Here is a 15,323-nt window from a genome sequence, read left to right as displayed (position 1 = left end):
TGGTTTTAGACATTACGAGGAAAGAATTGAAGCAGCAAATTTGGGTGTCTGTTACATGAGTTTTGCTGTAAAGCAGATGAGGGCACTAACTAGAGGGGGATGTTTTTATTTTGTACCATTTTGTTTTAAAGAAGGAAGATGTTTTAGCACGTTTTCTAATGTAAGAATGCAGAAAGGGGAAAATCAATGATCAGGTAGAGAGAAGGGAAAATTGTCAGAGAGACAGGAAGGTCTTTCTAGAGTCAGTAGAAATGGGATCTCATACCTGTCTGGAGAGTTTGGATTGATCACAGAGAGCTGGTTCACTGAAATCTGCAAAGCCAGGGAGGCCAAGCAAGGGAAGATGTGACAGTTGAAATATGTGGAAATGGCCTTTTGCTGCTTCTGTATTTTCAGTGTTAGAGGTTTGAGAAATGAGCTGAGGAAAAGAAATACCGTTCTGAAAAAGTAGAAGTATGAATGGAACAGGAAAACCTAGCAGGATGAGTAGTCAGCCCTTGCTTCAGACCCACTTGAAATTAATAATCAGAGAATAAAACTAAGTTTCTACTGGGCACACCTGAGTATATCTGGGTAGAGGGAAAGTGCTGAGAAATACGTGTCCAACTGGTAATGAGACTTTTTTAGGATTGTGGTCTGTAATGTTGACCCCAATATGTGACCTTCACCTCCAGTGCTCAATACAGCAGAATCAAGGAAGATGTTCACCAACTGAAGCTGTAAATATAATTTGCTGTTCAGTTCGGATAGCAACTTCCTTAATCTCAGTTAATTATTCTGAAAGAACACCCAAAGGAAATCATGAAGCATATTCTTGGAGTGTTCCTGTAACTTGTCAATTGAGAGTCTAGATGGGAGTTTAATTTAATGACTTGAAGCAAGCTTCTCAGTGAATACAAAATTTCAGTTAAATCTTGTTAAGCTGGACTGTAATGAGATCATTTGCCAAATATTCCCAGGCTGATGGTGGTAAGATTGTTTATTTATGTATAACTTAGTCTGACCACACATTTAAGAAAACATACTGAAGACCAAGCATAAATCCTGAGAAAGTGTGATGGGGAATAATCCTGCTCAAAAGAGGATGGAAATCATATGTATGGTATCCATAAATAAGCCTCAGAAAATATGTAGCAGTTCTGGAGAGAAGGCTACCAAAAAAACTTCTGAGGGACATAAAATAAGAATAATAAATGGAGAAACATACATTGTTGAAAACACAGTTTTGATTATGTAAATATATTAATGAATTCCCATAACAATCTATAAATTCAATGCAATTTCAATAATAAAAAATGTTGATTAACAGAGAAAGGAATACTATTAATTAATGGAACATTAGTTGCCGCTAACAATGAGTAACATGAATTAACAGGAATTCATGGTGTATTATGTCCCAAGCTCTTTTCACATATGCAAAGCTACATGTTAATTTACATAATCCTCAAAATAACTTTTTGTGGTATGAATTATTGTTAATGTCATTTTATGGACATGGAATCTGAGGCACAAAAGGATTAAAAATTATTTGCCCAAGGTCATACAACTGCTGAATAGAAGTACCAGGGTTTAACCTCGGTTCTCTGGCTCCAGAGCCCCTTCCCTTAATTGTTTCCCTTGCTTCTAAATTGCAAGGACAACAAAAATCCCAACAGCATTTTTGGAGGCAGAATTAGATAAAATTATTTTAAAGTTAACCTGAAATAATACACATGCAGGAAATAGTTGGGGGAAAGAATAATTAGGGAGGATATTCGGGTCCCAAATATTAAAATGTATTTTAAAGATGTATTTAGGATATTCACTCATTGAACAAAAATTTATTGGACACCTTCTCTTTGCTAGGTTCTGTTCTAGATGCCAGAGACAATAAGCGCAAGGGTCCTAAGGTAGAATGCTGCTTGCCATGTTTGTAAAAGTGCAAGAAAGCCAAGGTGGCTGGAATGATCAGAAAATAAAGTGGTAAAAGATGATGTCAGGGATGCCTGGGTGGCTCAGTGATTGAGCATCTGCCTTTGGCTCAGGGTGTGATCCTGAAGTCCCGGGATCGAATCCCACATCGGGCTCCCCGCAGGGAGTCTGCTTTTCCTCCCTCTGGCTAGGTCTCTGCCTCTCTCTCTCTCTGTGTCTCTCATGAATAAATAAATAAAATCTTTAAAAAAATGATGATGTCAGAGGGATAATGGCAGGGGGAGGTTATTAGGGCACTTTGCCTTTAACTCTGAATGAAACAAAAAATGTGATTTGGTCTGACTTACATATATTGTAAAATTCTGGCTGCTATGCTGAAAAAAATGATTACTAACTTCTCTCCAAAAAAAAGTGAGTTCCTGGTTGATAGATGACACCCAGGGGCCATGTTTCCTGACTGGATACATGTAACGTAATAAAAGGCTACACACACTGGAATTGAGATGCTCTCTACCACTCCCCAAAGCTAAGACTAGTGAATAAAAGAGTGTCTGCAGATAGAAAGAAATGCCACTAGTCGTGGAATGGGACCGAGAAAAACCTCATGAAACAGAATGTTTCCTACTCCTCTGTTACATGGGCAGTTGATCTATTGCCTGATGCTACCCTTCTGAGATGGTTAGAGTGCACCTTCATCCACTACCACACTCCTCACTGCGAGCCAAGGCATCGACCCTTGAAGTCATGGTGGAGGAGGTACAGTCGGGGATGGCATTCTGAGAGACACGGAACCCACAAGTTAGATTACAAGGTGGTGGGTGGAGACAGAGGAATTCTAGCAGCATGCTAGCGATTGTGATATTTGTGTATTAATTACATCAATCCACAGGATATAGACTCAGCGGCAGATGTTGGGAGGCATCAGGCATTGTAGGTAGCATGAGGGGAAGGTCTCTTAAAAATGTGGAGCTGAACTGGGAAAGCCCTGTGGCATGTCAGCAGCAGAAAATGTAGCCATGACCCCTGTGACAGGGAGCAGACTTGGTGAAACTCGCCTAATAGCACCCTGTCTGCACAGATCCAGCCTCGTTTAGGAGTAAGAGAAGAGAGAGAAAAAAATTAATTTGACATCTATGACAAAATGCTGAAGGAAGTGTCTAATAAGAAATATCTTAGGCACCTGGTAGATTCAATTACAAATTTTATGTCCTTGGAAAATGTATACAAAGACCATCCTTGAATTTCCACAAATAAACACATATAATCATCACAGCGTGGATGCAATCAAATAGGTCAGCCCTTCGTAGTATCCTTTACAAATATATTTTTTAAATATTTATTTACTTATTCATAAGAGACACAGAGAGAGAGAGAGAGAGAGGCAGAGACATAGGCAGAGGGAGAAACGGCTCCATGCAGGGAGCCCAATGTGGGACTCAATCCCAGACCCTGGATCATGACCTGAGCCCAAGGCAGATGCTGAATCACTGAGCCACCCAGGTGCCCCATCTTTTACAAATATTTTCACAAAAGGGAAAAACTAAATATCAAATCTGATCTTCTTCTGACAGGCCACAGCAGATATCTCTGCAGGTACTAGGTTATCAATATGTTAAATACTGATAATATTATTTTATGAATGAATCAAAACTGTACCTAAGTGTCTACCTGATTTTTACAAGATGCTTTAAAATTCCAAGGTGTTGCCTTGCTAATTATATAATGCAGGCCAGATCCAGGCAATTCTACAGTAAGTGAGAAGCCTGGACACATAATTAGCTCAGTGGATTGAACTTCAGGACTTCAGAAGTTTCTATCATTAGGAATTATGAAGATGTTAATTTTCAGTAACATATACTTTTAATAATAACCACAATAATTACAAGTTAGAGTTTTGGGTTTTTTTTTTTTAAGAAGTTTTTTTTTTTTAAGATTTTATTTATTTATTAATGAGAAACAGGGAGAGAGAGAGAGAGGCAGAGACACAGGCAGAGGGAGAGGCAGGCTCCATGCAGGGAGCCCGACGTGGGACTCGATCCTGGGTCTCAGGATCAGGCCCTGGGCTGACGGCGCTAAACCGCTGAGCCACCAGGGCTGCCCTAGAGTTTTGGGTTTTTTGATAATTTTTAACAAAAAGTTTTTGTTATTTGAATTTTATAGTCCTTGCATGAAAAACAACTAATTTGGGGCAAGAAATTATTCTCCAAAGGTTGTTTTCACGATCTTTTAGTTTCAGGTGTGCAATTTAGTGGCTCAACAAACAAGATCCTAGAGGAGAGCACGGGCAGTACCTGTCACATCAGCCACAGCAACGTCTTACTATGTATGTCTCCTGATGCAAGGGAATCAAAAGCAAAAATAAACTATTGGGACTTCATCAAAATAGAAAGCTTCTGCACAGCAAAAGAAACCATTAACAAAACTTAAAGGCAACCTATGGAATGGGAGAAGATATTTGCAAATCCCATAACCAATAAGGGGTTAGTATCCAAAATGTATTTAAAAACTTAACAAAACTCAACACCCTTAAAACAAACACTCCAACTAAAAAATGGGCAGAAGACATGAACAGGCATTTCTACAAAGAGGACACCTAGATGACCAACAGACACTGAAAAAGATGTTTACCATCACTTACCCTCAGGAAAATGCAAATCAAAACTACAATGAAATATCACCTCACACCTGCCAGGATGGCTAAAATCAACCTCACAAGAAACAACAGGTTTTTGGCAAGGATGCCGTGAATTCCCCTATCTACCTTTTAAAAGTGATAATGATAGAGATATATAAAGGAATGGTAAGAGGAAGTAATTTAATAATTAATCATTTATTTTTTTTTTTATAATTAATCATTTAAAAGAATTGATGACAGAGGCAACATATATGGATGTTATTTTAGCACAGTAGTCTAAGAACTTAAAAACATATACCTCAAAGGAAAAATGTCATTCATGGTTTATTATTGAGAAAAAAAATAGAACCATTCTGAGTCCTTCTATGTAAATGAGCTTATCTTCAACTACACACTTTTAGAATACTTCTTCTTTAATGAATCATTTTTTATACTTTTCGTGTGTATTTAACATGAAAAATTTAGACAGATTCAAAAACAAAAAGGATAAGGGAAATAGAATGCTGTATTTAAAAGTTTCACAAGCAGGGACAGAGGAGGCTTTCTGATCAATCACCTGGCACTCAGCAGAAGGTGCATAAATCATAGATCTTGATTTTCTTTTAGGAAATAATGGTTATCACTTAATCTTTGGTCTTTTAGCTAGAATGGAAGGGGTTTTTTTTGTTTTTTTGTTTGTTTTATTTTTTATTTTTTTTGTTTTTGTTTTTGTTTGTTTGTTTTAAAGAGAGATTGCAGATCCTAGTGTCAAATAAATGTGTCCATCAAAGGACTGGGGTAATTAAGTTATCTCTTTGATTCCCCTATAGGCTATTCTAATTAGCATACAAGCACTTCCTTAATTCGCTGTAGTCACCAAGGACAATGTGATTCTGACAGTTGTGTTTGTTATTTTGCTGCCTGACAGCAAATTGTATTTGCTGTTTTATTGACGGAGAGTAAAAATACATAATTGATTACCCATAATCAATCTGTTATAAATCTGGCTATGGGAAAAGGAAGGATTAATAAATCATTATAGAAACCTTCTGGGTTAATCAAGTTTGTTGTCTGTGGCAGCCACTCATTGCCCTCATTCTCCTGTTCTTCAAGAGCATTTGACTGGCTTCTCTACTTTTCCCCTTTGAAACCTGAGTGACTGGGGCACAGCTGACCCCACCCCAGGTCATGGGATGAGACGAGAGTAGCCAAATATAAAATAATAGAAACCAAACATAGTACTATCATCCCTTTGGCCAGAGATTGGTTTCACTGCCCAAGGCTAAGCTAATCAAGACTTGTTGAGCTTCTCAACTAAATTGGCCTAATTAGTCCAGAGGAACTCTGGTTCCACAGTGATGAGAAAGCTCCTCTCTTTGTGTCTTTTTCTGAGCTCTGTTTGTCAATCTTTGTGAAAGGTAAGGACACGATAGAATGCCACCCCAATGGCTGCTAGTGCTCCTCTCAGGAAGGAAGCCAGCTAACATTGGAAAGGCCCTGACCTGCCCCTGCCTGAGCCCTCCTACCTCCTCATGTCTTGTTACTAGAGATGGGACATGTCTTTATGGTTAAAAGTGGTGGTGCCTGCCCCACTTGGAAGAACTATGGGATGTATACACCCCCACTGCTGCTGATACTCTGGCTGCAGAGGCAGGAACCACCAGTGCAGTGATGGCAGGATGGGTGCCCGCAGAGCCCACGTGAAGCCTAGTCTCAGACCTTTGTTCTCACAGGTCCCAGTTCCCCTGACTGAGCTGAGCTGAGTAGATTTTATGGCTCTCTCAACTGAAAGAAGTCATCATTAGCCCTGATAGGTCAAGTTTCTTCAGGAACCAAACTATCCAGACTTGACATCGATCCAAGTGACGTTGCCTACCTTGGGCATGCAGATCACCAAATGCCCTGTTGTCTGAGATCGCTTAGCAGAGCTGCTGTCAGGTTTGACTTCTGCAGGAAGGACGAGCTGGAATGGCTGAAAAATAAACAGGAAGCATCACAGAGTGTGAGTACCCATAACGTGAGAGGGTTACTTCATGAGGTATTTTCGTTACCATCGAGATTCACCATTCCATTTTTAAAAACATGCTTAGACTTAGTAGGAAAAAAAATAATGTTTGGGCTATGCTTGATATGCATGAACTATTTTTACCTATTGTAATGAATGGTCTAAAGAACAGTCATCAATCACAAACAGTGAAACAGCCATTGGCCCATTTATGTTAACATGGCTAATAATAAAGAATTTATAGATAAAGCCTCTTGTTATAAATCATCAACATATTTTCATTTTAAATCCTTCACATGACTCCTGTGAATGCTCATAATCAGCAAAAAAAATAGCTTTTCAGAGATGCCTGAGTGGCTCAGGAGGTTAAGCAAATGACTTTTGATTTTGGCTCAGGCTATGATCCCAGGGTTGTGAGATGAAGTGATTCGTTGGGCTCCAAGCTGGATCTGGGGCCTGCTTAAGATTCTCTCTCTCCCTTTCCCTCTGCTCTTTCCTCCTGCTTGCGTTCTCTCTTTCTCTCTCTCAAAAAATGCTATTTCAAAAATAATAAGATTACAGCTGCTATGAATAGAATCATTGGCAATTTAAAGTGGGTATATTATTTAAATATGAGTTCAAGCACAGGTTACCACAATATATAGCCACTTTGTTGGCTTTGAGAGAAGTACTAACATGACAGACACAAGTTAAAAATGGTAATTTCATTGAGCTTCACAGTGGTTAGTCAGCAACCATTCCTGCTGTATGCCACTCCCACTGTATAAAATCACATGTCTAAAAAAAGAGCTCTCTGATTGGGCTTCTTTTCCTCTCTTTTCACATCACTTTAATAACTTTGGAGGCAACCTAGCTTAGTTTGAGGCTTAGCTTTTGAAATTGTAACAGTCTGCCCATTATGCTTACCTTTCCTTTGACCATGACTCGCACGTACATTGGCTGCACATCAACATCGATCAAAGAGGTGTCCATATACCTTGTATCAAAATGAAACGTACAAATCTTACAATTTTCAAAAACAGTAAGTTGAAAGAAGGGCAAATAAAAACTAACATGTACAGAACCGTTTTCAATGAAAGAAGCTTACAATTTCCATGCTAAACAGGTTTAAGGAATTTGTCTTACATTAATCCCTAAACTAAAGGAAATTCAATAAATCAGCAATTTCATTTTTAGACCCACTTGGCATTGATTGCCCCAACCTAAAAATATCTGCGGCCTGAAACGCCAGAGGTTTGGAAAAAAAAAAAAAAAAAAAACAGCTTGCCATGTTCTTTCATGAATATTTTAAGCCCCTATGACTGACATGAATAGCCAGGAATGCTGAATCCACGACACTTGGGGAAGCAGCTCCTGCTTCCTTAGCTGCCCTCCCTCCCCTGCAGCTGTTCTGCAGCTGCCAGGACAGCATCCCAGGAAGAAGACTGACTGGCTCTGCTTCTCCCTGCAGAGCCACCTCCTGCTGAACAAGCAAAGCCTTCCATCTATGGCCCTGACCCCAGGATCAGGGGGCAATTGCTCTCCTTGACTTGATGAGCAAATGAAAGAGTCGGGTTTCATCTCGCTTGTTTATACAAATAATTATACGTTGTATAATTGCACATTTAAAAATATTGATCGTGAAGATGAGCAAATGCAGTGATGATTCAAAAATCACAAATGTTAAGGCAGAGAGGACAATACCAGGGCTACGGGCACAGGCTACAGTCACACGGGAGAGACTGTGAGGAAGGGTCTCTACCCTCTCCTGCTCTGTTACCTCGGACCACGTTCCTGAACTGCTCTAAGCCTCAGGTTCTTCATCTGTAAAATAGGATATGAAGTGCCCAAGCCCTGAGATCGCTGTGAAGACACATGCATAGTGCCTAGTTCGGAGTTGGTGTCCAGAGCTGGTGTGAACAAAGCATCGTTCTTTTATATTTAATAAGATTTCTTGTAATAATAAAAAGCATCAGCAACGTTTCCTAAAGCCTCACGTTGAATATCTACAACATTAATGGATCGCATCTTCTTGTCCACATGTAGGGCCTCCTAAAGTGTCCATCTGCCCCCACATCCAAGGTCTCTCCCCGTGCTGGTTTCCTCTGCCTGAAACAATCTTCTGCTGGTGCTCTGCAGAGCTCACAGCTTCTCACCCTTCAATTGTCAGTTCGTATCAGCAGCTTCCCTGACCATCCTCAGCACCGCCAACCACCAGACTGCACACACCATTGGTCTCCACCGCTGAACTCTGGCCCTTCCTGTACAGCACGCTTCTCCCTTGGTAATTACTTATTAGATGCCTGTCTGTTTATTGTCTGCCTTCCTCTGCAGGGTCATAAGCTCTAGGACAGCAGAGACTGTATCCAGAATGTGCCAGTTACAGTCTCCCTATACCTGGCACATAGCAGATGTTCTATAGATACTTGCTGGATAAAGACAGGAAGCATATATAAATGAATAAATGAATGAATGAATGAATGAATGAATGAATGAACTTAATTTTCATATAAACATCCATGTGCCAATGAAGATCACAAGGAATTTAGTTTCATTAGTTCAGACAGAATCATGGGAAGAGAAGGATTTTACTATCTAGACAGGAAAAATCTCACCATTCCTTGAAAAAGTACGTGATGGGGAAAGTTTTCATTTGAGGACTGAATGTGAAGGAGCCAAGAAGCTACAAAGAGAAAGGGGTACACATTCATTAAATTCCAGGAATATGGCCTAAACATGGAAAGGACTTAAAAGGATGAAAAAATGTTTAATGAAACACAACAGAGGGATCCCTGGGTGGCGCAGCGGTTTGGCGCCTGCCTTTGGCCCAGGGCGCGATCCTGGAGACCCGGGATCGAATCCCACGTCAGGCTCCCAGTGCATGGAGCCTGCTTCTCCCTCTGCCTGTATCTCTGCCTCTCTCTCTCTCTCTGTGACTATCATAAATAAATAAAAATTAAAAAAATTAAAAAAAAAAAAGAAACACAACAGAAAGGGAGCTTGGGTTGCTGCAGGGACAGAGGACATGGAATCGGCTGGAGAAGAGCCAGAAGCTCTTATAAAGCAGGTAGGCTGGCAGTGCAGGGGCAGAAGAATTAACAGGGGTGTCATGGGGCATCTTGGCAAGAAGAGGAAGGTGCACACTAAGAGTTAGTCCTTCTTCACAGGAGCCAAAGGCGGAGACAATCAAATGCCATCCACTGGTCAACGGATGAACAGAAATGTGGTCCAGCTGTACAGCGGGATACTACTTGGCCACAAACAGAGAGGAAAGTCTGACACATGCCACAACACAGACGAACCCCGAAGACATCACACGATGTGAAAGAAGCCAGACACGGAGGCCATCAGTGATTCCACTAATCCGAAGTATTGGGAATAGGCAACGCTATGGAGACTGAAGGCAGATTTGTGGTCGGGAAAGGAAAGCGAGGAATAAGTACTTAATGGGTACAGGCTTCCTTTCTGCAGTGACGAGAATGTCCTGGAGCTCGGTGGTGGTTAAGGCTGCACAGCATGGCGAAGTCACTAACGTGCCATGAATCGTCCACCTGAAATGCCTGCCATGATGAACTGTAAGTGTCGTGTATTTTATCACAATTAAAAAACATTGGCCCTTGGGCCATGAGTACATGTCCTAGCTCCTTGGATTACTGTATTTACTTTGACAAGACTTATGCTCTGAAAATTTACTCGGTTTTAGATAATTTCAGAATAACAATCTCTCTAACTCCACTGGGTTTACTTGGAGATTAGATAAAAGAGAGCACCCAGAAAAGGCCTTCAGATCAGAAAGGACTTCATTATAATTCATGCATACGAATGTTCACTGACTCCCAGTGCTGGTATTCATTCATTCGTTCACTCAGGCATTCATTCATTCATTCACTCATGTTGTGCCAGGTGCTAGGTGCGGGTGTTGGTGCTGGAGAGACAAGGAGGGAGGATCAAACAAATGAAGTTCCTGCCTTGACCATGCAGTTTTAAAAATACAAGTAAATGTATGGTTTTGTCAGGCAGAAATCAAAAAGCATGAGAGGGGGAAGGAGGTGCTGGTACAGGGAGAAGCGCTGTCTTCTATCGGATGGTGGGTAGAGAGGCCTCTATAATAAGGGACCTCTGACCAAAGGCCCAAGGGAAATGAGGCAGCAGCCATGTGCGTACCTAGAGTGACAGCGGTCCAGGCAGAGGGACACATGGGTGCAAAGCCCTGAGGCACTGGTGTGCCCAAAGGGGCTGGAGAATGAGAAAGATGCCTCGTAAGTGGATACTGAAGTAGGAAGCATGAAGGACAAACCTAAAATCCTCAAGGAATGAGACAGGGTGGGACAGCTGGGGCAAAAGTACCTGCTGGAGATAAAGAAGCTACAGGTTGCACCCCTAGGTCTCTAAGATCGGGCTGAAAGATGGGGGGGGGCGGCTCACCTGAGGCTTAACTGTAAAGTGCTTTGGAAAAAAACAGGAGAACACAAAAGCACAGTGGCAGTAGGGAAAGCCGAGGGGGCCTGTGGTGTCGGCATGAGGAAGCAGCAAAGCTCTGAGAATTATTTAAAATCTGCCTTAGAAAAAAATACTGCAGAGTTCATAGCCCTGGGATTGCGGGTTTATTTACTTCTGCCTTTGTTTTAATTTCCACGCTCTTTTAAATTACAGTAAGTTCTTGGTCTTAAAAAAAGGAGGACTTCTTCATTTGGCAAACCAAATTCCATTTCAAAATACTTCAGAACTCAAGAGATGGCACTGAGAACAAAACAGAAAGAAAGGACATTAAGTAAACCCATAATAAAATGTCTTTACCTATAGACAGCAAGGTCCAGGATGAACTGGTTATGTTTTTCATCATCTTTCAAGGAGAAGTCAAGTCTAAGGAATAATCCATTTGGGGGGAAAAAGAGACAATAGCTTTAGCAATACAGTATAGATGATTCATCCCATTTTCAAAAGTAAACTTGGTAATAGTTATATAATAATCTCCAATGACAAACTTATTTTGGTAGGTGGACAATAAAATGATTATGCTATTTAAAATTTTCAAAAAAAAAAATAAAATAAAATTTTCAGCAGAAACCTATGATATATTCATAAATTATTTGTTTACATTGTTAACATGTGAGACTCCTAAGGTAAATAACATACAAAAAAATTAGCATTGGTGCAGACATAGAGACATCTGGTGGTTAAAGCCTTCTTTTCTATTTCATTCAAATTTGCTAGAAGCAAGCTAAAACGCTGGAATTATTTATGGGCAAGTAAACATATTTGCCTCTCTGTATCTACATTCTATTCCTCTAGAGTTTTTTTTTTAAGATTTTATTTATTTATCTTAAAGATAGAGAGCATGAACGAGTGAGCATGAGGAGAGGAGGAGCAGAGGGGAGAGGGACAAGTAAACTCCCCGCTAAGCACAGAGCCCAGAGCACAGAGCACAGAGAGGGGAGAGGAGCAGAGAGGGAGAGGGACAAGTAAACTCCCCGCTAAGCACAGAGCCCAATGCAGGGCTCGATCCCAAAACCCTGAGATCATGACCTGAATGGAAATCAAGAGTCAGATGCTTAACTGACTGAGCCACCCAGGTGCCCCTATCCCTTTTGTTGTAAATAGTCCCATCTTCCTTCTTTCTCCTTGTAATCAATTTTTTTTTTCTCCTTTCATTGTTGACTTTGGCATCACCCTGGAAAATGCTGAGACACTGCTGATGATCTATCACCTCCATAGAGATGATGAAACAGAGGTTCTGAGAAGTTGACACAGCTGGGGAAGAGGCCATATGAGCCTGGAGAGGCAGGATTTCAAAGTCCTACATCTTTCAACTTCCTAGGTATAACTTCCATTGTGGCAACATACCATTGAGAATTATTTGGTTGATTTATTTGGAGCACTTCACCTGTCATATTATTCCATAAAATATATAATCCAACAATATTAAAGAATGTAAGCTAAATTGTTTGGAACAATTTGGCCGTCAGCAGAATGTCTGTGTGTGGCCGTCCCTCTCGGTGCTTTCAACAACCCAGCCATGTGAGACTCTAGTAGCTCAAATGAACCATGCATTCATGATATCATCTCAGGGGCTTTCTTATGTGCTGGCTTCTCTGCCTTGATTGCTTATTCCCCAATTGTCCAGCCAGCCGACTTGAACTCTCCATTCATATATCACTTGAAAGGTAATTTCAGAGAGGTTTTCTATGGCAGAGATTGTTATTCATTCCCCACGGTTCACTTCCCCTATACCCATAGTAATGGGACCCCTGATTTTTTTTAAAGATTTTATTTATTTATGACAGACACACACACACACAGAGAGAGAGAGAGAGAGAGAGAAAGGGGCAGAGACACAGGCAAAGGGAGAAGCAGGCTCCATGCAGGGAGCCTAATGTGGGACTCGATCCCGGGTCTCCAGGATCACACCCTGGCCAAAGGCAGTGCTAAACCACTGGGCCACTGGGGCTGCCCGGGACCCCTGATTTTAATGAGGAACATGGATGGCTGTGCAGAACAAAGACAACACTTTCCAGCCTCCCTCACAGTTGTATATACTCATGTAATTTGCTCCATGAAGGAGAGTGTGCTATGGCCCTCTCCAGGGATTTCCCTCAAAAGAGGGAGAGTGCCCCCTTTCCCCTCTCTCTTCTTTTTCACCCAGTTGAACAGAAGAGATTATGAGAGGCCAAGAGATGAGCCACAGACACTACTTAGCAAGCTGTTGCAACTGTTTGGGCAAGAAGCAGATGACACGTTCTAAGGTAGTGGGGATGGAGTTAGCGAGATGTTATCACAGTATCAGGTGATACTGAAGGAAGCGACCATAGAGTCACTGATAAAATGACAGAGAGAAGAATCAATGATGTTCCAAGGTTTTTGATCTTGCTAAATGCAGGGATGCTCACTACTGAGTTGGAGAATGCTTGGGGGACAAGCATGTTATGAAGGAAAGTGGTAGTGGGCATGGTAAACTTGCAATACCTACTTTATATTCACATGGTGAGGACAAATAGCTAATTAAATGTTCAAGTCTTGAGTTCAGGAAAGAGGTTTGGTCTGGTTGAAATGTAAAGACAGTGTTCAAAAGTTGTGGAATTTGGTGAGAACCCCACAGAGTTGATGTAAAAGAAGGCAGCTGAGGAGTTGGCCCTGGAGCACTTAAGTACATCACAAAGAGAACCCAGCAAAGCCTGTGAAGATGAGCCAGTAGTAAGGTCAAAGAATCAGAAGCAAAGAGAAGAAACTGCTATATGAAGAAATTAATGACAGGAGGTGGTCGTTGCATCTGGGTAGTTCAGTCCATTAAGCGTCCAACTCTTGATTTCGGCTCAGGTCATGATCTCAGGGTCCTGGGATGGAGCCCTGTGTTGGGCTCTTAACACTGAGCGAAGAGTCTGCTTGAGGATTCTCTCTCTCTCTCTCCCTCTCTTCCTCTCCCACTGCTCTTCCCCCTGCTCTCTCTCTCTTAAATAAATAAATCTTTTTTTTTAAAGGAAGATAATGATCAATTTGGTCATATTTGCTAGGTCAAGTACATAGGGCCTGAGATGTGAAATGATGTGACTGAACACAGATAAAGTGAACAAGGAACACGGAGATAATATAAACATAGAACATAGAAATGATGTGAACATATAGAAATGATGTGACTACAAAAGTTATAGGTGAGAGAATATGCAGACGTGGTCTCAAGAAGGAAAGCGAAGTGAGGAGCTGGTGACTGAGTCCAGCATCTCCATGGGGAATGTCGGCTACTAAGAGGAGACAGAGAAATAGGGCTTGTAGCCACCAGGGGAACTGGAGAAAGGGAGTTTTCTTGTTTTTATTTTAAGATGGATGATAAGACAGCATTTGTATACTGATGAGATGGACCTAGTAGGAGGGAGAGAAATGATACAGAAGAGAAAAGGTCAATGCAAGTCCTTGACAGCAAGTCCTCTTCCTGAGGAGAGGAAGTTCATCCACTGCAGCAGGAGAACAGAGAATATGTGATACAGGTCCAGGGATGCTGACAAATTGGATGAGAAAACTTCTAATGGCTTCTGTTTTCTCTAAGGAGTAAGAAACAAGGTCCCCAGCTAGGACCACAGAACAGAAATAAGAAGGTATGAAAGCAGCTTATGGGAGACTGGGGAGTGAATGATCCAGGAAAATACAATAATTACTGGAAATCTACTTGAGATCCATGGTAGTAAATTTATAGTAAGACCAGCAAGTAGAGTTGGAGGTTTTCCTCCAGTCATCCATGAGAGCAAGTCCAGGAATGTTTGGCATGTACGATTTAAATAGGGTGGAGATGAGGATGTGAGAATGAACATGAGGGAAGAAAAGGATAAGAGAGTTGAGGGCAAATCTGAACAATAAAACCACAGCAGAGTGAAAGAAGGTGAGAACATGAGGGGCAAAGGGCAGGCAGCAAGTTCATGAAGACCAAGAACTGATTCTTGGTCTTCACGGGGGGCGGGGGGTGATTGTTGGGGTGCAGGGAGCTCCCTGGGAGCACAGGGGATTGTGCCCTGCAGGACACTTGGAAGATTCCAGAGGTGGAAGATATGGAAGATGGCAAATCTGAGAATAAAAGTGGATTGTGTGGCTGGGCTGAGGGGGGACATGATGGCAGAGTGTGAGGCGGTGGAGGGCTGGAAAGGCCAAGGCTTGGTTGGATGGTCTACAGGGAGGACGGAGTCAAATGACTGATGATGGGAGGAAAGGCAGAAACAAAGATGCTGGTCTGGGTGCTACAGTCTTCCTGCAGTGACTGGGGCAGAGGATGAGTGTGAGGGTTGAGCAGGGGTTAAGTCCATGACTGCAGAAGGACAAGGGTGGTATATC

The 15,323-nt window shown here is 41.6% G+C and overlaps 1 protein-coding gene across 2 annotated transcripts in view; it reads right to left on the bottom strand.

The window, feature by feature from the left end:
- Window positions 1–15,323, bottom strand: part of DNAAF11 (dynein axonemal assembly factor 11) — a 70,538-nt gene that overhangs the window by 20,763 nt on the left and 34,452 nt on the right. Inside the window, exons 8-10 of one of the 2 annotated variants that reach the window (XM_025993470.2) lie at window positions 11,307–11,372; window positions 7,437–7,506; window positions 6,402–6,497 (exon numbers count right to left, since the gene is read on the bottom strand). In XM_025993470.2, coding sequence (XP_025849255.2) covers window positions 6,402–6,497; window positions 7,437–7,506; window positions 11,307–11,372 — 232 coding nt within the window. The remainder of the gene's footprint in view (window positions 1–6,401; window positions 6,498–7,436; window positions 7,507–11,306; window positions 11,373–15,323) is intronic. The other variant, XM_025993471.2, reaches the window with a different exon arrangement.

The sequence above is a fragment of the Vulpes vulpes genome, chromosome 13 (genome assembly GCF_048418805.1).
Source record: "Vulpes vulpes isolate BD-2025 chromosome 13, VulVul3, whole genome shotgun sequence".
In the NCBI taxonomy this organism is placed as follows: Eukaryota; Metazoa; Chordata; class Mammalia; order Carnivora; family Canidae; genus Vulpes; species Vulpes vulpes.
This window is presented reverse-complemented; position numbering and strand designations above follow the sequence as displayed.